The sequence below is a fragment of the Atractosteus spatula genome, chromosome 23, assembly GCF_055471065.1.
Source record: "Atractosteus spatula isolate fAtrSpa1 chromosome 23, fAtrSpa1.hap1, whole genome shotgun sequence".
NCBI classification, from domain to species: Eukaryota; Metazoa; Chordata; class Actinopteri; order Semionotiformes; family Lepisosteidae; genus Atractosteus; species Atractosteus spatula.
Window position 1 is genome coordinate 17,516,579 of NC_142728.1, and position 23,996 is coordinate 17,540,574.

The following is a 23,996-nucleotide window of genomic DNA, read 5'->3' on the forward strand; positions in this document are numbered from 1 at the left end:
CTCAAAGTTCTCCACACTCTCCACGTAAAGAAGAGTTGCCTTTTCCATTTCATGAAAACTGTCTTGGCTAACAGAACTCCTCTCTCCTCCTTACCCCTTCTCTCTGCAATGGCCAGATCCTGGAGAGCTCCCAGACTCTTCTGAGTGTGCTGAAGAGGGAGGCAGGGAATCTGGGCAAAGCTGCTGACCCACGGGGGGCACACAAGGACCACTGATGCCACCACCCAGTCCCCCAGGGGAGAGAGCCGAGCCCTGCAGCACCAGAGCCCGTACTGGGCTCCCGCGAGTCTGGAAATGCCCCTGCTGTGGCCTCCGTGCTGACAGAGAGACTGTAGATCATCTGTAGTTGCAATCAAACTGTTCTGAGTTTCAGGCACCAATCTTTTGTATTTCTTTTCTAAAATAAAATATACAGATTTTAATAAATACTTCTACAGAAGCTGCAGCAGCCTTTGTTTTTTAAAAATATGCCGATCATCCACTTCAGTGTCTCAGGGGAGCTAGATACTATCGGCACAAGGTAGGGTACACTCTGGATGGGACCACCAGTCCATCGCAGGGCTCCCACATGCACAAATATGTCAAATCACACCAGTGCCAGTTTTCCCAGGACAAACAAACTCAAAAATACACCAAGTTGAAACTTATAATTTAACTGCACCATCATACGTGTACAGTGTGGTAAACAGAGACTTTTGAAAAGCATGCAGGCTGTAGCTAAGGGACGGTTTTTTATACTGCCATCTTAGGAGACAGAAACCCACTGCAATCAAGAGACTCCAGAAACACAATTTGTTTAATCTAGTTTTTATTTGCATTTGTGTTGTCTGACGAACATTTTTTAAGTTGTTTGGGTAGAAATGATACAATTATTTTTTTTTCCAATGCCAAAGATCAAAAGAATACAAAGAAATAAGACATGACAGTTTCTATTTTAACATACAGGTAAGTTTCTCTCGGCGCAAGAGTGGACAGTGGGCTAGAGCTCTGTCTCTCTGGCACAGACTGGCCGGCTGCAGCTACGCCTCTGGCCCTCAGTGAGCCTCCCCGTCTGCAGCAGGGTCAGTCTCTGGTCTCAAGGGGCTGCAGGGCACATGGCTGTGTCCTGTGATTTCTGTCACTCTCCACTGCTCACTTGGGAGGACACCTCTAAGAGTTTCTAGTTGATAAAGGCAGCCACTGCTTATTGCTCATTAAAAACAGGGGCTTGCTCTTAATCCGACACGAGCATGAGCTTACAGAAAACCTACTGCGCTCGGTTTGCTACAGCAGCTCGTGTAGCAGGAGTGCTTGAGACTAATGTGCTTAATCAGGAGCTGTGAACAGTAACTAGAGGAAATTGGGAATGGAGCAGGAAAGTGAGAATTGTTTTTAATTTGAAAGAACTTAAAAACTCTATGAATTGTAGTATCCTGGAGTTAAAAACCTGCATTGACAATAATACTCACCAGCCTCTTCTAAAAGCCCCAGTCCCTCCCTGTCTGCAAGCCCACTGCCGTGGTCTGGGGGCTCAGATGCAGCAGCTCTCCACTCCCCCAGCCAGCTGGATGCATCTCCTCCCACAATAAGTGCAAACAAAGCAATGACAGTGCAAATGAAAAAATAAAAAAAATTCTTATCTGTTCCCTCTTGCTCCTTTAACATCAAGTAACTGATGAGCCGCTGGAGGAAATCCACCGTGAGAACAGAAGGCATGCAGACAACACTGAGCACGGAGTGAAACGGGGCAGGGATGGGCAGCTCCTGTCCTGCAGCGCCAGGCTCTTGCCCTTTTTAGAGTCACCTCTCAATTAGCACCTGGTTAGACCTGCAAAACGTCTTTGCATTTGACTTCATAGCCACTTAATTAGTTCAGTTTAGTCATTAAAGTCGATGGAATGGAAAATGGAATGAAAAGCAGAAACAAATGCAGACGTCCAGGACTGGAGTTACCCACCCCTGAGAGAACCATTAATGATGATGATCATAACAACAGGAAACGAGGAAACACTGCCCTCCAGTGGAAAGGTCTGATCTTGTTGCTGAAATTGAGAACGTATTGTGCTCTTCTATATCCTTTACAAGAGATGCCAGGCATGCAGTCATCATCATTATTGATAGGTTACAGAGCAGCCGAAGCCCAGAGAACCACTCTCACAACTGAATCCTCTCCTTATATCTCAGTCTCTCACTTGGTTCTCCAACAGTCTCCCACTCTGGAGCTGCCTATCGGAGCCTTTTGCTCTAAAACCGAATTTTCTCCCTGTCCTCTTTCTCCAAAAAACATCCAGCGTAATTTCCAGAACATATAGAACAAATAATTCTCTTTCCTTCATCCACGCCGTCTCTTGCTGGAGCTGCACTTTTAAAACGGAAGAACCGGATGGTGGAATCTGCAGCACAGAACAGAGACCTGAGGATCTCCCCCTTGGCCCACCTCTAGACCCCCATCCACCGTGCCGAATCCACTCATCCTCGCAAAATAATCATTTAGAAAAGACAGAGACAGTTAGCAGCTGTGTGGCGAAGGAGTGTCTCCATCGTGCCGAAGATGCCCACAGACAGAGCGGACCAGAGGCCGGAGCCGGGGGTCCTTTCTCATTCTTGCAGTGGACAGTTCCTGAGTCCAGGCAGCACAGGGGCTCCTCCTCTGCTGGACACTGCTGGTGAGCCTGAGGGGCTGGAAATGGGAATGAACGTTCGTTCTGACCCGCTGGTGCTGACCACACCATCAACCATTGGGGAAAAACAAGGACAGGAACGGCAGGACTTCTCACGGCGTGGTAGAACGCACCACAGCTCTGGGCTTCTGCGCTGGCAGACCGGCAGACACGCATTCTGTTTCCGTTTTGAAACGATCAGATTTTCTTAGTTTTTTCTTCTTTAGAAATGTGTAGGTTCTGTCCTCCACACACCCCGAATTCCTGGGTCTCCATGATAATTGGCTCTCGGTGGATCTGGTTTCAGAGTCCAGTTGGTTCTGGTGTGTGCTGGAGTTGTATTGTGTAGGAGGTGCACTCCAGTCTTGCCTGAACAGTCCAGTTAATTTCTTCTGCGTGACCAGTGCTGCTAACACTGGCTGGTGTCTGGCTTCTGCTGACTGAGTGGGTCTCAGTCCCTTCAATGGGTCAGACCAAGCTGGATGGGACTGCTCTCAGCAGGTCCTGATGGAGCAGAACACATGGCTGTGTAGCTCGTCTGTCTTTAGCTGCTCTAAAAGGTTGGTTTAAAAACCACCAGGTTCTGAAGTCCAGTCTGGCCTGGACTCTTCTCTGCCCGACTCTGTGCAGCTCCATCTGGCTCTAAGGGTTTATCTGGTTCTAGTTGGTCCCATGATTGTGTGTACACGAATCAGCCCAGTCCAGCCTGGGTTTGATTGGTTCTGGCTGGTCCCGAGTTGTTCTTGTTGGTTCTGTTGGGTTCTGCCTGGTCAGAAGTACAGTGCCGGCTCACTGCTAAAGTCTGAAAGGGAGGAGCTGTCGGCTGGCGTGAGCTGAGAAAGGAAGAGAGAGGGAGAGGGAAACAAGGTCAGCGTTTAACCCGCAGCGAGAGCAGGAAGCCTTCAAACACGGCTGATCTCTCTCAATCCACCCCCCACCCAGTCGCTCACCATCACTCCCTCGGCAGACAATTCGGCGCGCTGTGAGGAAGGGTCCCCGGGGGAAACGGAGTCCTCGAGCTTGTGTTCCTGCCATGCACTGAAATCCACCGAGTGCTTCGGAGTGTAACTGGACAGATCTGAGAGAGGCGGGGGCGAAGGGAGACAGAGACGCATTTATTAAACTCGTATAAAAGCATTATCACTCAAAAAGGTATAAAGAACATATAAAGATCAATCAGTTCCTCTCGACAAACCCAGACATCAAGAGGCAGTACTCGCCTTTATACGTGACTTGTCTCTATTTTTGGGTCTTACCCTCTTCCTGACCAGCGCTGACATCTAGCATCCCCATTCTCCCGAGCAGCGAGTGCCCCTGTGCCTGTTTCAGACTGCAGTGCCCTTTATGTCCAGCAGAGGGAGCTGTTGCCCAACTTCTAAACCTAACTGCACTGTGCTGGCTCTGTCCCGCTCAGCCACTCGTTCCTCTCACCCGTGCTGGTGTTGGGGGAGTGGGTGGGAGAGCTGGTGTAGGAGGGTCGAGGGATGAAGATCCGCTCACTGCCGCTGTCTTCCTCTCCTTCCTCCCTGTCCTTGTCCTCCCCCTCCCTGTCCTCCTCCTCCGCACTCTCCCACACGCTGCTCTCCGACGGGTACTCAAACGTGCTCTGCAGACTGGACTCGTTGAACGAGATCTTCAACTGCCAGACAGAGGAGGAAAGATCAACAACGGATTGTTATGACTTGTAAACAAAAGCTTACAATCTTAATAAATCCACCCATCCACTTTTCAAACCCCTTCGTCTGATTCAAGGGACGCAAGCAGTGGTCGCAGGATTAATACACCCGTCCACCCGGCCAGTTTCTAACCTTTCTCCCAGTTCAGGGCTGCGGCGGAGCTGAAGCTCATCCCTGCAAGCGACAGGCGCAGAGCGGAGAGGACACCCTGCACACTCACACGCACACGGGCCCACTCTGGAGGAAACCCACACAAACACAGGGAAAACGTGCAAACTCCACACAGACAGATCGAGGAGCCAGAATTGATCCAGGGCCCCAGCGCTGAGGCCCCAGAAAAGCGTTTAGAGAAAGAAAATTGTCTTGTTTTGTAGGCAGCGCAATGCATGATGGGAATCCACCTCCACTCTGTTGCCCGTTCTGCAGCCAGCTAAGCGGCTGTGTCTGGCGGTGAGGTGGCAGAGACTCGAGCTCTCCTGTCCACTTTCCAGTCGGGAAGCATGTGCCCAGTGTGGGCCAGGCCGCGTGTGGCCTGGCAGACAGCAGGCAAGAACCAGGTCACTCCTGCCGACGCTCCGGCACCTCGTCCCCTCTCTTCCTCTGCACCCCCCGCTCCCCGTCACTAATCGCCTCTAATCCCCAGTCACAAGGCCGGGGCTCGAGACGAGAGAGAAAGAGCTCCTGCTCTCACTCTGCGGACATCCGCACACAGCAGCATTTTTAGCTTCTTCTAAATTTACCAGCTTCCTGTCCACACCCCGACTCTGAAACAGCTTCTGTTCAGTCCATCAGCTCTGCGTCTATATAGAAAAGTTTTTATCACTTTACAGAATATTTATACATCTTACTGAAATCTTAGTATATATTCCACTTTACTGGGACTGTAGCTCCTATTGTAACAGACTGTTCTACTGTACTGGGACTGTAGCTCCTATTGTAACAGGACTGTAGCTCCTATTGTACCAGGACTGTTGTAACAGCCCCAGAGCTGGTAAAAGCAGAAGTGAAACTCAGTGTCATCAGCAGCACCAGGAACAAACCAGCAGGGAAATTCAAGCCTCTGTTGTCTTCCTGGAACCGTTTCACTTTGACTCCAGACTGACAAAGCACAGACGACAGACTGCGAACTGAACGCTGTGAACCTGCCACAGCCTCTCCTGCTTCTCTCTCTCCTTTTATTCAGAGGGAGCCCCACCGCAGTGTAGCGCCACCTAGAGCACTCAGCTGCCATTCTGCTCCTGCTGGTCCAGGAGGAGGAGAGAAACTATCAGAATCACACTGAAGAGGTACTTTGTTTATTAGGGTTTTTCTACACAAACTCATCAATTGAAATCATCCTGCTAATATCTGCTCACAATTAACTGCTAGCAGTGTGACTTCTTTCAGCCCTTTGTAGCTTATTGCTAGCAGTGTTGCTACACTATGGTATAAGAAATTTAACCAACAGAGGAATTCGGCTTGCAAATATTTCCTACTTGGACTTAAGTGATTTCACTGCAAACAGAAAGGAGGATGTTAAATAGGGGTCACAGCTCGCACAGATACGGACGACCTCTAACCCCTGACATCACCAGCAAACCTGCTTGTCGTGTTACAGCAGAAAAGTCACCCCAAGCAATCACCCTGATAAAAGATCAACCAGGACTGACAGAGGGCTTCTGAGACAGGGGGCTAGACTGAACCTGACCGAAAGGACAGAGGCCAAACTGCCATAGCGGTTACTCAGCATATTACTGTGAAGAAACCAGTCAGTCAGCACTTCGCCGTGAAGACACCGAGCAAGACGTGGGGGGAGGAGTTATTTCTATTTTTACAGCTGTGGCTTTGGTCTCATTTTTTGCTCCTAACCAAATGCAAAACTCACTTTGATTAAAATATTCATTTTCCTTGACTGCATCACTGGAAAACAAAGAGCCATTAGGAAATTAGCCCTTCCAAAAAAAATCCCCTAACTCTCTCCAGGCAAACCTACTGAGAATCCATGTCCTACAACACCAGCACGCAGCCCCACGAAAGTCTCCAGCAAACCCTGCCTGTTACTTCCTGGTGTGACAACAGAGCCGCCAGCCCGTCATGCTCTGTCACGGGCAGCGCCAGGGACGTCCTGCCTGTCCAGCTTGTTTAGGTGCAGCAGAGACGACCGATTAGCGCTAATCTGCTCACTGTGCTCGTGGAAGACCTCAGTCTGCAGCACAGAGTCACGGACGCTGACACACACAGGCGTCAACAGCAGAGGAAGTAGCCGGTTTTGGTTCCTCAGTCTCGATACGTGCAAGAGTCACGTCACTGCTGACACACACCCTGCACTCCCTGATTCCTGACTCCCGCACGCGGGGAGGAGTGACTCAGCCACAGGACTGCTGGAGCAGGCCGGCGGAGCCTGGCGCAGTGCCAGCACCAGCCTCTCTGCCCATAGCACAGGCTCCCAGGAATGCTGATGGCGGGACAGAATGGCTGGAGCTCCCCGTTGCTGAGCGACAGCCACCATGGATATGGAGGAACACTGCTGCAGCTTCAGGACAGGCAGCGGGAGAGCGAGAGGGAGACGGGAGACAGGGAAGGGCTGTCGAGCTGCAACGTCTTACCATCAGCTCAGTCTGCAAGCAGAGCACTGACCACAGACCACAGACCGACAGAGAGACTGGAACTGCATGAGCACAAGCACAGAGATACTGACACGCAGGCCTCAGTGTCCAAATACGGACATTCTGAGACAAATACACACTCAGCGAGATAAAGTCATCAGAAAATAACGTCTCACTCTAGATTATTAATAGACAGTCCCCAGTGTCAGAGCTGCAGAGATGCACACTTCCAAAAGAAACTGAGCTCCTCTCTGCTGCACATCAAGGCAGGTCTGACGGTGCTCTGCTCCCCGTGCTCAAACCTGAAGAGCAGTCACTACAGTAAACTGCAGACTCCACAGCCAAACCACACAGAATGACTGACAGGCAGAAGGCTGTCTGTCTGCTCCTGTCCCAGATAAACACAGCCACTAGCACAGGGATCCATGCTCTGGGCCTCTGGCTGCAGCCCAGGTGAGCGTGTGGCATCTGTATTTCATCTCTCCTGCTCTTTTACAACATTTAAAAGATGTTCTGCTTTACGTTTACAACATCCTGATCCTCCTCTTCCAGCTGACTGACCTTCTAACTGGCACTCTCACACAGCTGGTGTAGAGCAGGGCTACACGAGGCCACTCCAGTACTTTGACGTTTCCAGCTCCTTTATTGTTATATTGACCCTTCTGATAATGGACTTCGTGCTGGCTGCAGCACAAACGTGTGAATGAAGGATGAGAGGAACTCTGGTTTAATGTGTAACACACACGGCTGCCGCTGCAGAGCAGGCTGAGCACGTCCAGGCTGTCTGTGTGTGCGAGCAGACCTGCTGTCGCACAGCCACACCACTGCAGCTCTGCAAGAGGACCCCAGCTGGGCCGACAATCACTTGCGCCTCTTCTGCCTCTAAATGTTTCGGTTTTGCACAAGGGCCAGCTAACGAACCTGTGAGGCTGGTTAATCATTAGGCGCAGAGAGCAAAGGAAGTGATGACGGGTAAGAGAGGCCCTGACACCCTCCCAGTGCAGTGATGGCAGAGGTGCAATAAAGTGCGAACGAGGGGGCAGGGTTCACCCAGGGGTGGGAGCAAGCTGCACGCGCACACTGCGCTCTCCCTCCTGCCCCGACTCGGGAAGAGAGAGCGTGCAGAGACACAGAGGGGGTGACAGCGTTCGTTGCCTGAATTCTGGTCTGCCCTGACCTCGGCCATCGCCCATCGCCCCCAGACACACTGAGTGGTGCCCCTAACTTTACCCAGACTGACAAGCCAGGCTTGGAGACAGGAAGGTAATGGGGAAGACGGGCACGTGGACAGCAATAGCACAGTCAAGCTGCTCCCAGAGGTGCTCAGGTGCGTCAGTCCAGTCATCAGTGAACCCAGGATTGGGGTGAGCAGGTCTGATGTCCCGACACAGCCCATGGACCTGCGCTGGCAGGTTAAAGAGCTCCAGTAGAACACACAGAGGCTGCAGCTAGTCCTGACAGTCTCGCGCTCGCAGTGCGGTGGGGCGTCGTGCTGGTCAAACTTCCCTGCCGGGGCCTCCTGGGGCCACACACGGGCTTTCCTGACTGACAGGTCTGCACACAGCGCAGCAGTCAGACCCCCAGCCCCCCGAGTCTCCCTCAACAGGCCAGAGGCTGCCGAAAACACACAGAATCCCCTCCGTCAGTCAGGGAAACCCCCACAGCAGCTAGAGGAAGACTGTGGCACCGTCTGCACAGCAAGCGCCTCTCCAGCCGGACCTCTCGCCTGCAGAGAGCAGACCCACAGCTCCCGCAGCAGCGCGGGCGGTTCTGATCAGGCCCGCAGACCTGCCCTCTTACCTTCTTGCGCGTGGAGCCGGTCTTGGACAGGCAGGAGCGCCCCAGGGACAGGTAGCCCCCGATCACCTCGATCTCCTCCACCGCGGGGTAGCGCTTCTTCAGCAGCGCGCCCAGCTGGGCGTAGGGCGCCTGGGGCCCCTGGGGCGGCGCAGCCGAGGGCTGGGGCGCGGGGGGGGCCCCCGGGGGCTCCGGCGTGCGCCGCGGCACCACGGTGAAGGTGTTGCCGGAGCGGCGCCACAGCGCGGGGGGCTCCTCCTCCTCCGACGCCACGACGTCGTCGATGTTGGTGACGGGCAGCCTGTCCGCGCAGGGGTCCTCGGGACAGGGGTCCGCCGGGGGAGGGGACGGGGGGCGCCGCGCCGCCGGGGGCGGGGGGGACCCCGATTCACGCTTGGGGGGCTCCGCAGGGCCTCCCCTGGCATCTGCCCCCGCCTCCTGCGGCGGGGAGGGGAGTGGGACAGGAGCGGGGGCCGCAGGGGCCGCGGGGGCCACGGGGGCTCTTGGCACGGGTGCAGGCTCCGGCTCCTGCGCGGGCGCTGCCCGGCGCCGCGGGATGACGGTGAAGGAGTTGCGCGACTGCAGGCGGAGGTTGGCCAGGGCCCGCGCCTGAGCGTCGCCGGCCGGCAGCGCGGACAGGTCGGGCGGTGGGGAGGGCCGGATCTCGAAGGTGGGGGACAGTGCCCCCTGCCGGGCGGGGGCTGCACTGGCACTGTGGCTCTCCGCCCCCGGCCCCTTCTCCGGGGCGCTTGGCACCGTTGAACTTGTGGCGGCCCCCTCCGGGCCCCCGCCGGCCTCCCCCCTCTCGCCCACGGAGTGCCGGCGGCAGGAAGACACTGGAGGATGCGGCTCCGCCGGCGGGGGCGCTGGGGTCCCCCCGCCCTCTGGCTTGGAAGACTTGGGGCTCTGGAAGACTGCAGCGGGCGGGGGGCAGGGGGGCGCAGGCGTCTTTGGCAACGGGTCTGGCCGGGCTCGGGGCTCCGGGTCCAGGAGCAAGTTCTCCGTGCTGCGGGATTTGGGCTGCAGCTTGCCGTAGTTGCGGTCGAACTTTTGCAGCATGCGGCTCACCCGGCCCGGGGCCAGCCCCGCCTCCCAGCCGGCCTCCTCCGGGCCGGCCCGGCCCAGCGTGCTCAGGTTCTCCTCGCTCCGGCTCAGCGCCGAGTCGTAGACGACCACCTCCCGGGCGCGGATCTCCGTCACGCCGCTGCCCCGGCGGTCCAGCAGGTCGCTCAGCGAGCTGTAGCTGCTCACCGTGCCGTTCTGCTGCAGCCGGTCCCCGGGGGCGGCTTTGCCCCCGCCCGCCTCCGGGAAGTACTCCGGGTCGGACTCGATGATGATGATGTTGTCGGCCCGGATGGTCTTCACGCCGGGCACGTTGCCGTACAGCTCCAGCAGGTGCTGCCCGGGCCGGGCGGTGCTATCGCGGTCCAGCCGCCGCCGGCGCTCCTTTTCCAACTTCATGAACGGGTTCTCCTGCAGCGGGCCCAGGCTGTCCTGCAGCACCAGGCTCTCGGGCCGCCCGGTGCCGCCGGCCGTCGGGAGGTGCGCCGCGGCGCCTTTGTTCGTCTGCAGCGGTGACAGCTCCGGCCCGGCGGGGATGCTGCGCCGACTCCCGAAGAGCTGGCTGGCCGAGGCGATGAAGAAGTTCTTGCGAGCCCCCGGGCCGGGCTCCTTCTCGCCGCTGTCGCCCTTCCCCACCGCGGGCGGGTCGCAGCCGGCCCGGACGGGCACGGATCCGGGCTCGCCGGCACCTGCTCCGCCACCCTTCGCCTTCCTGCGCTCCAGGATCTCTCGCTTCCAGGCCGGCATCCTCGCCGCGGGCCCCGGGCTGCCCGGGCCGGCCTCTCGGCGCACGACCCGCACTTCGCTGCCTGACATGGCGGGGAGGAGGCTGTCTCAAGGAGGGTCTTAACCGGACCGGACCCGAGGTTTCAATCCGCCTTCGCTACCGCTGTACCTGCAGCGCCGAACACGATCCGCTCGCCCCCCGCCGGCTCTCCGTCTCTCGCCCCCCTGCGCCTGTCTGGCTGCTCGCCGCGGCCGCCCCGCCCCCTGCACCTGTCAGCCGCAGCGTCACTCGCAGGGCCCGCCCCGTGACGTGCGCGCCGCGCCCCCTCCGGGGTCTTGTGCGCCTAGCGCGGTGCAGCTGGCCCCTCCCCCTGCGTGCACCCCCCCGTGACCACGCCCCTTCTATTGTTGAGCTGGGGAAGGGGAGCTGTCAATCAAACACAGTCCACCCCGCCTGAAACATTAACTCATTGATGAATACCGTCCTGTGTATTTATCTGAACATAAATGATTATTTTTTTAATACAAATGTATGTACACATAGTTTGACAATCAAGCTCAGGACAGGTTTTTTGTTTCTCGGACTGTTTTATTTGTGTTGAATCGCCTATTCCTGAGGCTGCCCGATCTCTGGACCAGCAGCAGTGAATGCTGCACCTGCCAGAAGCCCATCGCCATCACCACCCCCACGGCTCTCCTGTCCTTCACGCACAGCCGGGCCAGGACTGAGCAGCCGAATCACAACCGGTGAAGCCCGATATATACTGGATACATTCCCGGCCTCGCTCGCTGCAATCCCGTTTCCACGTGACCGCGCAGTGCGTGCCTTCTGAAAATGCGAAAAGGCCAGTTATATCAGATTTGAATAAAATTAATAATCTATTGCTAAACCGTCACGCCAAACGACGTGTTTAGAATCAGGAACTCCCCCGGTAGCGTGTCTTAACTAAAGCAGACCCGTGGAATTTCCCGGGGGTTTCTACTTCAGTGTCAGAGCTGGTGCGAGACACAAGGCACTAACACAACATGCTGTGCATTCGTCTATCAGTGTAGCTTATTTATACGGATAGATAAGCCTTCCTAGCATTGCTTTCAAGTTGGCATTTATTAAACAGCATCTACATGTGACTGGTTTTTAATTTCTGCATAAATATGGCTTGTGAAATTTATCGTATCGTGTAATGGCCGTGGACAGCTGAATTATAAAGTGCATTTACAACCTAAACCCATCCCGTGTCGTAAGCCGCCGTCAGGCAGTGTTGCGGTGATTTCTGTGCGAACAGGGCGCCCAGCCGGGCTGTTTTTCCAAGCGCCTCAGCAGCACAGCCGCCAGATCGCCGAAAGCTGTAAAACCGTCCCACTGTCGCTTCCAGTATCACACGTGTGCTGGAGATCGGATCTGGTTTCTATGAGAGCGAAGTTCAGGCTCTGTGAAAAAGCTCCAACCTCATCACCTGAGTGGAGAATTAACCCCGGCGTGCGCGCTCCCGCAGGGCTGGGGTATTAACCCTGGCGTGCGCGCTCCCGCAAGGGCAGTAATGACGAAATCCATGCTACAACTGTTTCGCTATCACGCAGTACAAGGAAGGAATCGGAAAGTCATAAAAGTTTGTTTTCAGAACATTCCGCCTGTCAGCTGACACGTGATGGTATGGGTAAGTGAGCTGGGGCTTCTCTCAGGGAAGTAACGCTAACATAAGGGCTACAAACGTGATAAGGCCGTTCAGCCCGTTAGTCGGTAAGCGATTCAAAGCTCTCATTTGCTCTTGACAGAATTCAGGGTTTCAACTTCAGCAACATATCTGGATAGCCTGTTCCACACTCCCACAGCTCTTTGTGTAAAGACGTGCCTCCTGTTTTCAGTTTTGAATTCACTTCCACGTAGTAAATCTGCCACTATGTTAGGGTCTAATAATTGCTCAGCAACACCTTGCCCCTTCACTTCCGTGACGCAGGAACCCAGAATAACTGCACCCGAAGTCTGATTCACCCGAAACACAAAAGGCGGACTGTTATCGCCTCTCGGCCAACTCCCCAGTGGGAGCGATTTATTTGTTAGCACCACCCATGTCGTCATAGAAACTGCCAAACCTGTGGCTCAGGCTCAACCTCTATGGCCAAGTCGCTCCACCTGGTGGTAAAAGAGGGAAATGCAGGCTAGTCGGATTCTCCACCCGAGATGCTCAAGACGGACAACATCCATTTCCTAAGCGCTTCAGCCGATTCAGGGTCACAGGGGAGCCCGGGGAACAGGTACCAGCACACAGCCCACAGGAGTGGAGCCTAATGTCTGTTTGCTTCATGGCAAAATATCAAATTAATACATCACTCTTTTCCCTTTCAGCATCTGAAAGTGTCCCAAGATAATGTCTGTTTCAGACTAACTGGCAGGCTGTGGGTTCAAATCCCAAGTGAGGCTTTGCTCAGGTGGGAGGTGGCTGAAGAGCTCAGTTACCGGAGGGAAAAGGTGTATTTGCAAGAGAACACGATCGTCTTTACTGCCTGAATCTGTAAGCACTGCACACACACACAGGGTATAAAGGTTATATTTTTCATGGTTTATTTACAAACTAGCTAGAACAACTAAAACATAAACAGCAGCAGACAAAATGATCAGGCAGGCAGGGCACACGGTGCACGGACTCTTGCTCCTGCCATGTGGACAGGACGCTCCCTGGTTCTTCGAGAGCTTGGAGCAAAGCAGCTGGATGGAGATCCGGACGCTGGCAATCCGAGTGGGAGCAGGGCAGGGTGCGGAGCTCGGGAATGAAGGCGCCGCTCCTTCGTCCCACACCACATCGGAGCTTCGCAGCAGCCCAGCACTGTCAAGCACATCACTGAATCACATGCCTTTAAAACCAGGCAGGCTGAGGCAATTCGATTTCCAAGCGTGCCCACTGAAAAGGTGAGGAGACAACAGTACTTACATATAAAAGATAAGGGGCTCCTCAATGTGTTTATTAATGCCATGAAATGACACCGAGAGTGCAGTCCATTCAAGGAACCACCATCGCCCACCTTCCCCCACAGAGAGGGGAGCCCCTGTTCTTGTGTGGAACAGGACGACTGCTGCAGGCAGTCAGATCCAGGCCAGCGAGACGATCAAGAAGATCAAGGCCCCTCGGGCCCGGGAGCCCGAGCCATTCTGAGCCAGTCAGACTTCTGCTGACTGCGGGGAGCGCGACACAGCCGAGACGGCAGCAGGTGTTGGTGTGCCGAGACAGTACGGGGTGGACTGGGGGGAGAGCTCAGGGCAGGGCGCAGCTGGCAGCAGAGACCCGAGACGTATCCGGAGAGACCGAGCTTCTTCAGTCCTCAAGCACCTCGGCCAGGGTGCGCTCTGACCGCGAGGAGCTTGCCGGTCAGTTACCCGTGAGGGCGCCAGTCGGGCTGCCGGCGCAGTCAGTTGACTCGGCAGGCGCGGATCATGAGCAGCTGCAGCAGGATGAAGATGGGGGAGACGATGAGGCCGAACCACAGATCGCGGGCCTGTTCCTGTTCCGCCAGCTTCTGGCACAGCAGCACCTCGCAGACCAGCTTCAGGCTGAGCACCGTGAGCACCCAGAGCAGCCGCAGCACGGCCAGCCGCCGCTCGCCCTCCTGGTACAGCCGGATCGACACGATGGCCGTGAAGTAGGTGCTGAGCCCATCGGCAGCAAACAGCGGCACGAAGACGCCCCACCAGGTCACGCCCGGCGCCAGGCCGTCGGCGTACAGCGCCACCAGCAGGCTGAAGACGAGCAGTGCCGCCAGGTGCAGGAAGAGCTCGAAGGTGGCGAAACCCAGCCACTGCACCAGCTCACGCAAGGAAAACAGCATCCTTGAAGCACGACAGCGCACCCCAACTGCCCAGCGCTGGACACTGCAGCCTCTAAAGCACAGCCATGGGGGGAGGAGTGAGTCCTAGGATCTGAACACTCACAGGATCTCAGGTTGTGGCGTCAGGAGTCCTGGTCTTAGTGGCCACGGTGAGTCTGAAGGATGTCAGAGCAGCACCTGTTGTTCAGAGAGACAGACAGAGATTAATGTCAGCTTCACCTGCTAAAACACTCTCACTTCAGCGTCAGAACAGTCACAAAACAAGTCAAACAATCACACCTGGACCACCGGATTGAAAACCTCCAGAAACAGTAAGGCACTATGGAGATCTAATCATAAGGGGACAAGTCCAGCCTGGCAGTCAAGCCAGTGAGGTCTGGACCTTTCCTTTGGACATTGTGCACTTGCGTCTGGAAGAGGCTACTTAAAAAGACTTTGGTTATGTCAGTGTTATAATTTCCAATATGGGGAAAACATTATAATTAGGTTACATATAGAGAATGGAACAAGCTACATAGCCGTGTTACTGAAGGCAACACCCAGGCTTCCTTCTGGAAATGACTGGATGAGATGTTTGCATCAATACGCTACTTCCAAATGGCCTCATTTGTAAATGTTGTGAAGCCACTCAGAAAGCATACAGGGAGACAGACATCACTGCACGCTGACCAACCACATGAACAAGATGGGCTGAGGTATCCCCACTCACCCGTACTCTGACCCTGCTCTGCAGCAGTGATTCAGGGAATCTCTGTGCGAAGGAGCCCAGCTCCCCAGGAGACAGCAGAGTCTCAGACTGGACAAGGCCCAGGGGCACTTCACATCCCCAGCATGCACTGATAATTTGTTAGTCAATTCACATCGAATTTACTCCTCTAGCTTTGATTAGTTTCAATGAAAGAAATAATTTCATAATATTCACATCTGAAGTCTTTATGCCCCTTGTATTTACTCATGGCGTTACGTTACATGTCCCATTATACCATACAGTGAGCTACGCAGCGCTTGGGACGCCACCTGCTGTTCTAGAAGCCCATCGTGTCTCACGCCTGCTCGTTGACCTCTACGCCTGAGCTGTGCGGCGGTTCTGCAGGTCCAGCCCGTCACTCCTGCCGTTACTACGAGGCCAGACCAGGCTGCCTGCGTCCCGGGTGCGGAGCCCAGACTCTCCGTCGGACTCAGACACTGCCACGCATGACCCGCTCACGCCTGCCAGCATCAGGAGTGGAGCCCCCTCTTGCCTGAACCGTTACCCCCGAGCCTCCGTCAGGGGCAACACTGACCGCTGCCCTCGGCCCAAACCCCTCTCTCCCTGCGCCCTCCAGACCGGCAGGTTCTGCTTCCTCTGCTAACACCCCCGACCCCGGAGCCGGAGCCTACGGACTCTGCAGTGTTAGAGCCCAGAGCCCAGAGCCCAGAGCCCAGAGCCCCGACAGCGAGGCGGCCTCGGACCCGCGGCCGCCTGTTTACCTTCCGCGCGCTCCTCCGCTGCAGCCTCCTCGCGCAGCTCCCCAGCACGGGTCTCGCGAGAGCACGCGAGACGGCGTTGACAAAAACACTGACGATTCAAAACCTCGATGCGTCTTTGTTTCAGGATGCAATGGGGTCTACTTTTTTCCCCTGTTTAAAGAACCCTGCCTTGAAGAATATAATTCACTTTTAGTTCCTGGTTTACCTTATCTTGGGGCTTTCAAATTCGCGTCCTGTGTTAGAGTGAGTCCTCTCTGGTCCACCTTTACTATTCTAATAATAAGAAGAAACAATTCTTGTTCTTCAAATAGACACTGTTTTTTTCTGAGACTGTTAATGGAATATTTAAATAAAACATCTTCGCGACATCCCTCCTCTAGACGCGCTATATGAATACTCATGAGGGGGGCGTGTCCCGGGGGGGTGACGCATGTACGGTGGCCGGACTGAGTCAGTCTGAGTTTCTCTCGACAAACCGCGCAGACACCGATTAGAAGGTGAGACCCCGTAGGTTTTCTCTCGTAGGTTCTCAATCTTTTGTAGGTTTTGCGTTTCTTTTTGTTTTAAGGGGCTGAGCACCTAGATTGACTGTGAGCACTATAAATGATACGTGCGATAGGGTTTCAGGCTGCTGGTGGGCATCGCGATGTCCAGGGCGCCCTGGCACAGCGCTGGCAGGTTCTTCTGGGCACCGCAGTTTCTGGAGGTTCAGGGAACTCGGCGTGACGCTCTGTCGTCTTTTTATTCATGTAATTGAATTTGCCAGGTTTAACAAGACCCTCTGACGAGAGACCACTAGACCTTAGCGCGCCTACACTCGTACCCGCCTTAAGTGACTGAGCATGAGGAAGTGTTTTTTAGGGAACCATCTTCGGCGAAAACTTTTCTTTTTAGTCTCATGCTTAAGGGGACTTTGGCGTGCTTCGCTTTTTTATTAAACGGGTTTCGCTCGGTGTGTGGCGCGCTGTATTTTGCTAGTTTATGTCTTCTTACTCATGTCAGTCCAGTTTGGTCTGCGAACCCGTTGTGGTTCAGGAGTTCACTGGCTCAGCTTGAACAGCCGCTCGGTGGGACCTGCAGGGCATCACACGGGACCGGCTGCGCCACAGAGCCTGTGTCGATCATTATCGGTTTTACACGATCGATAATTGCTGACCGCGTGCTGGTTTTGCTTGTCATGATGTGACTTCCCAAATTAATCTCCATTTCATTGCGATTCAAAATGTAATTATTTTTCACCTGGGAAATGAAAGAAATTTCATGATTTTCTTGGCGGTCTCCAGTTATGCTACAGAAGTCCGTTAGGGGGTTTGAAAAGCAGGTACTGTACTTTGCAAAAATATGCAAATCTCCTCTTACAGTTATCGCCGTAGTTGTTGAACCAGCGTCCTTGAGGACGGAGTCAGTTGTGTGACACTGTCATGGTTTCATCTCGTTAGGAAAAATCAATGTAAAAAATATAAAAGAAGAGGAGTGAAGGCAGCAGAGAGCGGCTCTTCCGTGCTGCTGTCTCAGGGGTCGGGGCTGTGAAACCGGGACGCTGTGAGTGGCGCGGCGCTGTCTGGAGTCCTGCACACACGCCTCAGAGCCAGGGGCACCCAGCTCTCAGTGCCAGTGTCCGTCAGGGACAGAGACAGGCCTCCCACTCACAGGGGCTGGGCTGGAGGGAATACAGGACTGTAGAGTCTCTCTCCCAGGGCTGGAGGGAATACAGGACTGTAGAGTCTCTCTCTCCCAGGGCTGGAGGGAATACAGGACTGTAGAGTCTCTCTCTCCCAGGGCTGGAGGGAATACAGGACTGTAGAGTCTCTCTCTCCCAGGGCTGGAGGGAATGCAGGACTGTAGAGTCTCTCTCTCCCAGGGCTGGAGGGAATACAGGACTGTAGAGTCTCTCTCTCCCAGGGCTGGAGGGAATACAGGACTGTAGAGTCTCTCTCTCCCAGGGCTGGAGGGAATACAGGACTGTAGAGTCTCTCTCCCAGGGCTGGAGGGAATACAGGACTGTAGAGTCTGACTCTCCCAGGGCTGGAGGGAATACAGGACTGTAGAGTCTCTCTCCCAGGGCTGGAGGGAATACAGGACTGTAGAGTCCCTCTCTCCCAGGGCTGGAGGGAATACAGGACTGTAGAGTCTCTCTCCCAGGGCTGGAGGGAATGCAGGACTGTAGAGTCTCTCTCTCCCAGGGCTGGAGGGAATGCAGGACTGTAGAGTCTCTCTCTCCCAGGGCTGGAGGGAATGCAGGACTGTAGAGTCTGACTCTCCCAGGGCTGGAGGGAATACAGGACTGTAGAGTCTCTCTCTCCCAGGGCTGGAGGGAATACAGGACTGTAGAGTCTGACTCTCCCAGGGCTGGAGGGAATACAGGACTGTAGAGTCTCTCTCTCCCAGGGCTGGAGGGAATACAAGACTGTAGAGTCTCTCTCCCAGGGCTGGAGGGAATACAGGACTGTAGAGTCTCTCTCCCAGGGCTGGAGGGAATGCAGGACTGTAGAGTCTCTCTCTCCCAGGGCTGGAGGGAATGCAGGACTGTAGAGTCTCTCTCTCCCAGGGCTGGAGGGAATGCAGGACTGTAGAGTCTGACTCTCCCAGGGCTGGAGGGAATGCAGGACTGTAGAGTCTCTCTCCCAGGGCTGGAGGGAATACAGGACTGTAGAGTCTGACTCTCCCAGGGCTGGAGGGAATACAGGACTGTAGAGTCTCTCTCCCAGGGCTGGAGGGAATACAGGACTGTAGAGTCTGACTCTCCCAGGGCTGGAGGGAATACAGGACTGTAGAGTCTCTCTCTCCCAGGGCTGGAGGGAATACAGGACTGTAGAGTCTGACTCTCCCAGGGCTGGAGGGAATACAGGACTGTAGAGTCTGACTCTCCCAGGGCTGGAGGGAATACAGGACTGTAGAGTCTCTCTCTCCCAGGGCTGGAGGGAATACAGGACTGTAGAGTCTGACTCTCCCAGGGCTGGAGGGAATACGGGTCAGAGTGTGTGCGTGAGAGTGAGTGAGGGGGTTGCAGCGGAGGTCATGTGAGAGCGATCCGATCCCGTGAACAAGTGCTCCTTGTGCCTGCGGAGCCTCCCTGACCGCCCCCTCTGCAGGCCTCGCTCACGCTCTGCTGAGTCCCTCGCTCTCAGCGCGCTTCTCTTTCTCCGGCAGCTCCGAGCCCTCCTGCCATGCAGACAGCTGACTCCCTCCTGCACAGCGGGTATTTCCACCCCACGCTGCGCTGCTGGCAGACATGTGCCACCGATCTGCACCCCAGCAACCTCATCTACCCCATCTTCATCACGTATGCTCTCCGTCTGTCTGACTGCGAGGAGTGTGTCTGTGGTGCTGACTGTGGGGAGTGAGGCTTGCTGTGTGTCTGTCCATGTGTCAGTCTGACCACGTGCTTGTCTGTGTGTCTGTCTGACCACGTGCTTGTCTGTCTGTCTGTCCATGTGTCTGTCTGACCACGTGCTTGTCTGTGTGTCTGTCTGTGTGTCTGTCTGACCACGTGCTTGTCTGTGTGTCTGTCTGTGTGTCTGTCTGACCACGTGCTTGTCTGTGTGTCTGTCTGTGTGTCTGTCTGACCACGTGCTTGTCTGTGTGTCTGTCCGTGTGTCTGTCTGACCACGTGCTTGTCCGTGTGTCTGTCCGTGTGTCTGTCTGACCACGTGCTTGTCTGTGTGTCTGTCTGACCACGTGCTTGTCTGTGTGTCTGTCCGTGTGTCTGTCTGACCACGTGCTTGTCTGTGTGTCTGTCCGTGTGTCTGTCTGACCACGTGCTTGTCCGTGTGTCTGTCCGTGTGTCTGTCTGACCACGTGCTTGTCTGTGTGTCTGTCTGACCACGTGCTTGTCTGTGTGTCTGTCCGTGTGTCTGTCTGACCACGTGCTTGTCTGTGTGTCTGTCCGTGTGTCTGTCTGACCACGTGCTTGTCTGTGTGTCTGTCCATGTGTCTGTCTGACCATGTGCTTGTCTGTGTGTCTGTCCGTGTGTCTGTCTGACCACGTGCTTGTCTGTGTGTCTGTCCGTGTGTCTGTCTGACCACGTTCTTGTCTGTGTGTCTGTCTGACCATGTGCTTGTCCGTGTGTCTGTCCATGTGTCTGTCTGACCACGTGCTTGTCCCTAGCCTGTTTCCTCACGTCTGTGCATGTGTTGGACACAACTGCACTGATGTCCTCTCCTCTCCCTGCAGGGACAGCCCTGACGCTGTGGAGCCCATCACTAGTTTGCCGGGACAGGCCAGGTACTGCAGCTCCTGTCTCTTCACTCCTCTCTCCTCTCCCATTGACTGCAGCCCCTGGTCTTGGGTGTGCTGTGTAGTGTTGTACTGGCTGAGCCCCACATGCACAGGGCCAGCCCGGGACGCCCCTACAGCAGCTGGGGACAGGGGCCGACGGTGGGGGGAGCTGGACTGCTGCCTGAGATAAAGGGACGGGTCCTGGGTGGGGTCACAGATAATGGGCAGAGCTGTCAGGCTGTTGCTGCCACAGTCCTGATCTCCCAGCCCACAGAGTCAGCAGCAGGAGGGCGACTTGCCTATCAGTTGCACTGCAGTAATGACGCTTTGTGATGAATTATCTGTTTCCTGGTTGCTCACAGCTCAGTGTGGGTTCGCTGTAGTAGCAGGTGAAGCATGGACTCCAGTTTAAAGCCATGTGCAGAAACACCCGCAGCTTTTCAGAAGAGAACTGTTGTGCTACTTTCTGTGACTTAAGAGTTGGAGCTGCTGAATCTCAGATGCAAATGTGACTTTCCCAGTTCTGCAAACAAATTTTACAGTTTTTCCAGATTTTCCAGGATGCGTGAGAGCTCTGGTCAGTTCTGTCAAATGACTGTTTACAATCCTTTTTCTCCATGTGCACAGATATGGGGTGAACAAGCTAGAGGCTATGCTGCGCCCCCTGGTGGACAATGGCCTGAAGTGTGTTCTCCTCTTTGGAGTTCCAGCCAAGATTCCCAAGGTGGGCCCAGAGGTGCCGTGATTGAATGTATGACACAGTTACAACAGGCTTTTTCTATAATAGTTACAACAGGTTTTTAGGAAATGCTCAAATATAGGTTTTTAACTATCTTCTTAAACAGCTTTTCTTTCAGCCTCCTTGATTTTACTGCCCTGGAAACTTCTCTCTTTCTGACAAAATAAGGCTCTGTCTGTGGAAAGAGAAATGCCTCCTATTGTTAGTCATTGCAGTCAGCTCACATGTGGAAGCACTATATGCAGTGTTCATGGATGCCATTGATCCATTATTGCCTTATCAGCCTCATGCCCAGCCCCCAGCCCCAGTGACCCTTTTCCGCTCTGCAGGATGAGCGTGCCTCTGGTGCAGACTCCGGGGACACGCCTGTGGTTGTGGCCTTGAGCAAACTACGCTCCACCTTTCCAGACCTGCTGCTGGCCTGCGATGTCTGCCTGTGCCCCTACACCTCTCATGGGCACTGTGGTGAGTGGCACTGCCCGTGCAGAGCTGGTGTGCCCGTCTGTGGCAGCGTCAGTATGCCCGAGAGAGCCATTCAGATTTCACATTCAAAGTGCTTTATTGGCATGACTGATGCATGACAGTGTTGCCAAGGCAATCACAATTTGCAAGAGACTTACAAACGTTTCTAACAATAAAAATAGTGAGAAGCTCATCTCTCCTTCGGGACAATAGGTTTGGAAGCTGTCCTGATTCTGGCAATTGTGGGAATTCTGGGATTTGATTGGATATTGAGGGGGGATTTCTCCGATACCTAAACCCTAAAGAGGTTTTTGCGTGTCTCTGTCACAGCCTGTGGTGAGAGCGCTCTCTTACTTGTGTATGCCTGCTGTCTCCGTGATGCCCTTGTCCTGCGGTTCTCTCCTCTGCAGGGATCCTGCGGGAAGACGGCTCCCTTGACAACGAGGCGAGCTGCCAGCGGCTGGCAGAGGTGGCCCTCGCGTACGCCAAGGCTGGTGAGCAGAGACCCCAGAGCGCTCCCACACTGACCCCACTGCTGAGTCGCTGTAGTGCAGTGCTACTGCAGGGCTCCCTGCGCTCCTGACCGACGTCTGTCCTCCCCTCCTCAGGCTGCCACATCATCGCTCCCTCGGACATGATGGACGGACGCATTGGGGCGATCAAGCAGGCCCTCGTCTCCCACGCCCTGGGGAACAAGGTGAGGCCAGCAGCTCACCAAATATCTCAGAGGTCTTGGCAACAAGGGGACTTCAGAAGGACCAGGCATTTAACCTGCTTATGTCCATCCCTGGTCAACAGGGAAGAGCCCAGCTGATTCCTCAGGCTGGACAGCTGCCTGGGCATTCAGCATCGTGCTGCAGGGGTGGAAGCGTTTAAGTAGCAGCAAATCAAGGACCGTGCTGGTTATTTTGAGTCAATTATTCTGCTGTTTAGCGGGCCAAAAGTTTGACTCTCCGGTAGCAGGAGCAACTGACCGGACAGTCGGAGCCCTGATCTGCTCTGTTTCCTGCCTCCTCTCGCTTCCAGGTATCAGTGATGAGCTACAGCGCCAAGTTCGCCTCCTGCTACTACGGCCCCTTCAGGTAAGCACAGCGAGTGGTTCTCACTGCAGCATCCTGCCCAGTCTCGTCTCGGCTGGGCCGCTGTCTTCCTAACGAGCCTGTCTGTCCTCAGGGACGCTGCCCAGTCCAAGCCTGCGTTTGGGGACCGGCGGTGTTACCAGCTTCCTCCTGGGGCGCGTGGCCTGGCACTGCGTGCTGTGGTGAGTTTGTGCCCTCGTGGCGACATGTGGCAGCAGGGGGCAGCGCAGTACCTGATTACTGTGTCGTTCCTCTGACACCGGTCTTCGGGGTGTCCCCCAGGCTGGTCTGCACTCTGGGAGTGACGGGGCCTTCTCCTGCTGCACCCCAGAGCTCTGGAATTCCATTCCCATTAATATCAGAGTGCCACCTTCCCTTGGCGCATCTGTTTGACAATTTATATCCTTGTAACTGTTTTCTTTTGTCTTTATGGGTTTTTACACTTTCTGAAAAATGCTTTAAGATAAAGCCGCTGTATAAAATAAGTTTTACTACTTATCTGTCCTGTAGCTTCCCTGTGTTCCTGATGTCTGAGGACAGCACTGACCAGCAGGGGGCACTGTTTGTCTTGCAGGACCGGGATGTGAGGGAGGGGGCTGATGTGCTTATGGTGAAGCCAGGGCTGCCGTATCTGGACATTATACGAGAGGTCAAAGACAAGGTCAGTCTGCCAGCTGTCTAGCTGGGTGATAAACATCCTGAGCACAAACCTGCCTTTGTTAGGACGGTCTGTGAGGCTCCTTGTCCGCAGCAGACTGATCCATTCCAGAGTTTAGCAGTTGCAGGCTCTTGTACAGGTGTTGCTGATGAAGTGGGACAGCAGGTGTTCGCAGTATTATTTGGAGAGCCCATGACCTTAACAAGGCAACAAAGCAGGAGCTGTTCCACACCAGGTGCTGACTCGCAGGAGCCTGCAGCTGGTAAACATGGGATGGATCACCTCACATTGCAGCGGTGTGGAACTGTTGCCTGTTCTGCCTTCACACGAAGATCAGGGGCTCCTTGGTTCTTACTGTACCTCTCCCTGTCAGCACGCGACCCATCCCCTGGCAGTGTACCACGTGTCGGGAGAGTTTGCCATGCTGTGGCATGGAGCCCAGGCTGGCGCCTTCGAGCTGCGCGCTGCTGTCCTGGAGGCCATGACAGCCTTCCGTAGAGCAGGTGAGGGCCGCGCAGGAGCAGAACTCGTTCTGTCACTGTTTCTCCACACACACACACACACACACACACACACACACACACACACTTACAGCCACAGCCCAGCAGCAGCAGGCCTGCACTTGCACTGCACCACCACCACTGACCTCTCTGCCCCCCAGGTGCCGACATCATCATCACCTACTACACCCCCCAGCTGCTCAGCTGGCTGAAGGAGATGTGACCCGCTGGCAGGCTGCCCTGCTCCTCTGCTCTTCCCTGGCGACAGAGGGACAGACACGTCTCCGGACACCGGGCTGGGCAACCTCCATGGGTGGGGACCAGCGGGAGGAATCCTTCCTGAGATTAACACTAGCATCCGGACAATCAACTGTAGAAACTAACTCCCTGTCTTGTTAGCTGCAGAATAGCAACTCCCCCCAGCTGCACCCCTGCCTAGTGTGGCTTGAGTCATGTGTGTGTCATGTCAGAGGCTGTGTGCTAAATGGACATGGATCCAAACTGCAGTGGTGCCTTGAATGTCAGAAATAAAATCAGAGCTTGTCTGAGAGGCTGAGTCTCTGTT

General features: G+C 54.9%; 3 protein-coding genes across 7 annotated transcripts; 1 reads left to right on the forward strand and 2 right to left on the reverse strand.

Annotated features, from left to right (window-relative positions):
* Window positions 1-791: 791 nt before the first annotated feature.
* tprn (taperin) lies at window positions 792-10,760 on the reverse strand. The gene is made up of 4 exons (XM_088940511.1): window positions 8,701-10,760; window positions 4,071-4,278; window positions 3,590-3,717; window positions 792-3,472 (listed from the first exon to the last, which is right to left on the reverse strand). The coding sequence occupies exons 1-4, from the start codon at window positions 10,573-10,575 to the stop codon at window positions 3,410-3,412; spliced, it is 2,274 nt and encodes a 757-aa protein (XP_088796637.1). The 5' UTR covers window positions 10,576-10,760; the 3' UTR covers window positions 792-3,409.
* Window positions 10,761-13,024: 2,264 nt separating this feature from the next.
* tmem203 (transmembrane protein 203) lies at window positions 13,025-16,138 on the reverse strand. 4 transcript variants are annotated; one of them, XM_088940754.1, is made up of 2 exons: window positions 15,980-16,138; window positions 13,025-14,481 (listed from the first exon to the last, which is right to left on the reverse strand). In XM_088940754.1, the coding sequence occupies exon 2, from the start codon at window positions 14,302-14,304 to the stop codon at window positions 13,888-13,890; it is 417 nt and encodes a 138-aa protein (XP_088796880.1). In that variant the 5' UTR covers window positions 14,305-14,481; window positions 15,980-16,138; the 3' UTR covers window positions 13,025-13,887. The 4 variants fall into 4 exon arrangements, with proteins under 4 accessions (XP_088796880.1, XP_088796879.1, XP_088796882.1 ...); XM_088940753.1 differs by lacking the exon at window positions 15,980-16,138 and adding an exon at window positions 15,775-15,891; XM_088940756.1 differs by lacking the exon at window positions 15,980-16,138 and adding an exon at window positions 15,322-15,819.
* Window positions 16,139-16,201: 63 nt separating this feature from the next.
* On the forward strand, window positions 16,202-23,979 carry alad (aminolevulinate dehydratase). Of its 2 annotated transcripts, none has more exons than XM_088940542.1 (12): window positions 16,202-16,271; window positions 18,925-19,057; window positions 19,949-19,999; window positions 20,621-20,717; window positions 21,062-21,197; window positions 21,605-21,688; window positions 21,803-21,891; window positions 22,221-22,276; window positions 22,368-22,455; window positions 22,848-22,934; window positions 23,305-23,434; window positions 23,593-23,979. In XM_088940542.1, the coding sequence occupies exons 2-12, from the start codon at window positions 18,942-18,944 to the stop codon at window positions 23,652-23,654; spliced, it is 996 nt and encodes a 331-aa protein (XP_088796668.1). In that variant the 5' UTR covers window positions 16,202-16,271; window positions 18,925-18,941; the 3' UTR covers window positions 23,655-23,979. The 2 variants fall into 2 exon arrangements, with proteins under 2 accessions (XP_088796668.1, XP_088796669.1); XM_088940543.1 differs by having other exon boundaries at window positions 16,262-16,281.
* The last annotated feature ends 17 nt before the right edge of the window (window positions 23,980-23,996 follow it).

Excerpts from the sequence above, each read along its gene's own strand:
- tmem203 (XM_088940754.1), bottom strand. The coding sequence starts at position 14,304 with ATGCTGTTTTCCTTGCGTGAGCTGGTGCAGTGGCTGGGTTTCGCCACC.
- tprn (XM_088940511.1), bottom strand. The coding sequence starts at position 10,575 with ATGTCAGGCAGCGAAGTGCGGGTCGTGCGCCGAGAGGCCGGCCCGGGC. Across the intron at positions 4,279-8,700 it reads CCGGCTCCACGCGCAAGAAG|TTGAAGATCTCGTTCAACGA; the intron begins GTAAGAGGGCAG and ends TCTGTCTGGCAG. Across the intron at positions 3,473-3,589 it reads TGTCTGCCGAGGGAGTGATG|CTCACGCCAGCCGACAGCTC; the intron begins GTGAGCGACTGG and ends TTCCTTTCTCAG.
- alad (XM_088940542.1), top strand. The coding sequence starts at position 18,942 with ATGCAGACAGCTGACTCCCTCCTGCACAGCGGGTATTTCCACCCCACG. Across the intron at positions 20,718-21,061 it reads TTCCAGCCAAGATTCCCAAG|GATGAGCGTGCCTCTGGTGC; the intron begins GTGGGCCCAGAG and ends TCCGCTCTGCAG. Across the intron at positions 21,689-21,802 it reads CCTCGCGTACGCCAAGGCTG|GCTGCCACATCATCGCTCCC; the intron begins GTGAGCAGAGAC and ends TCCCCTCCTCAG.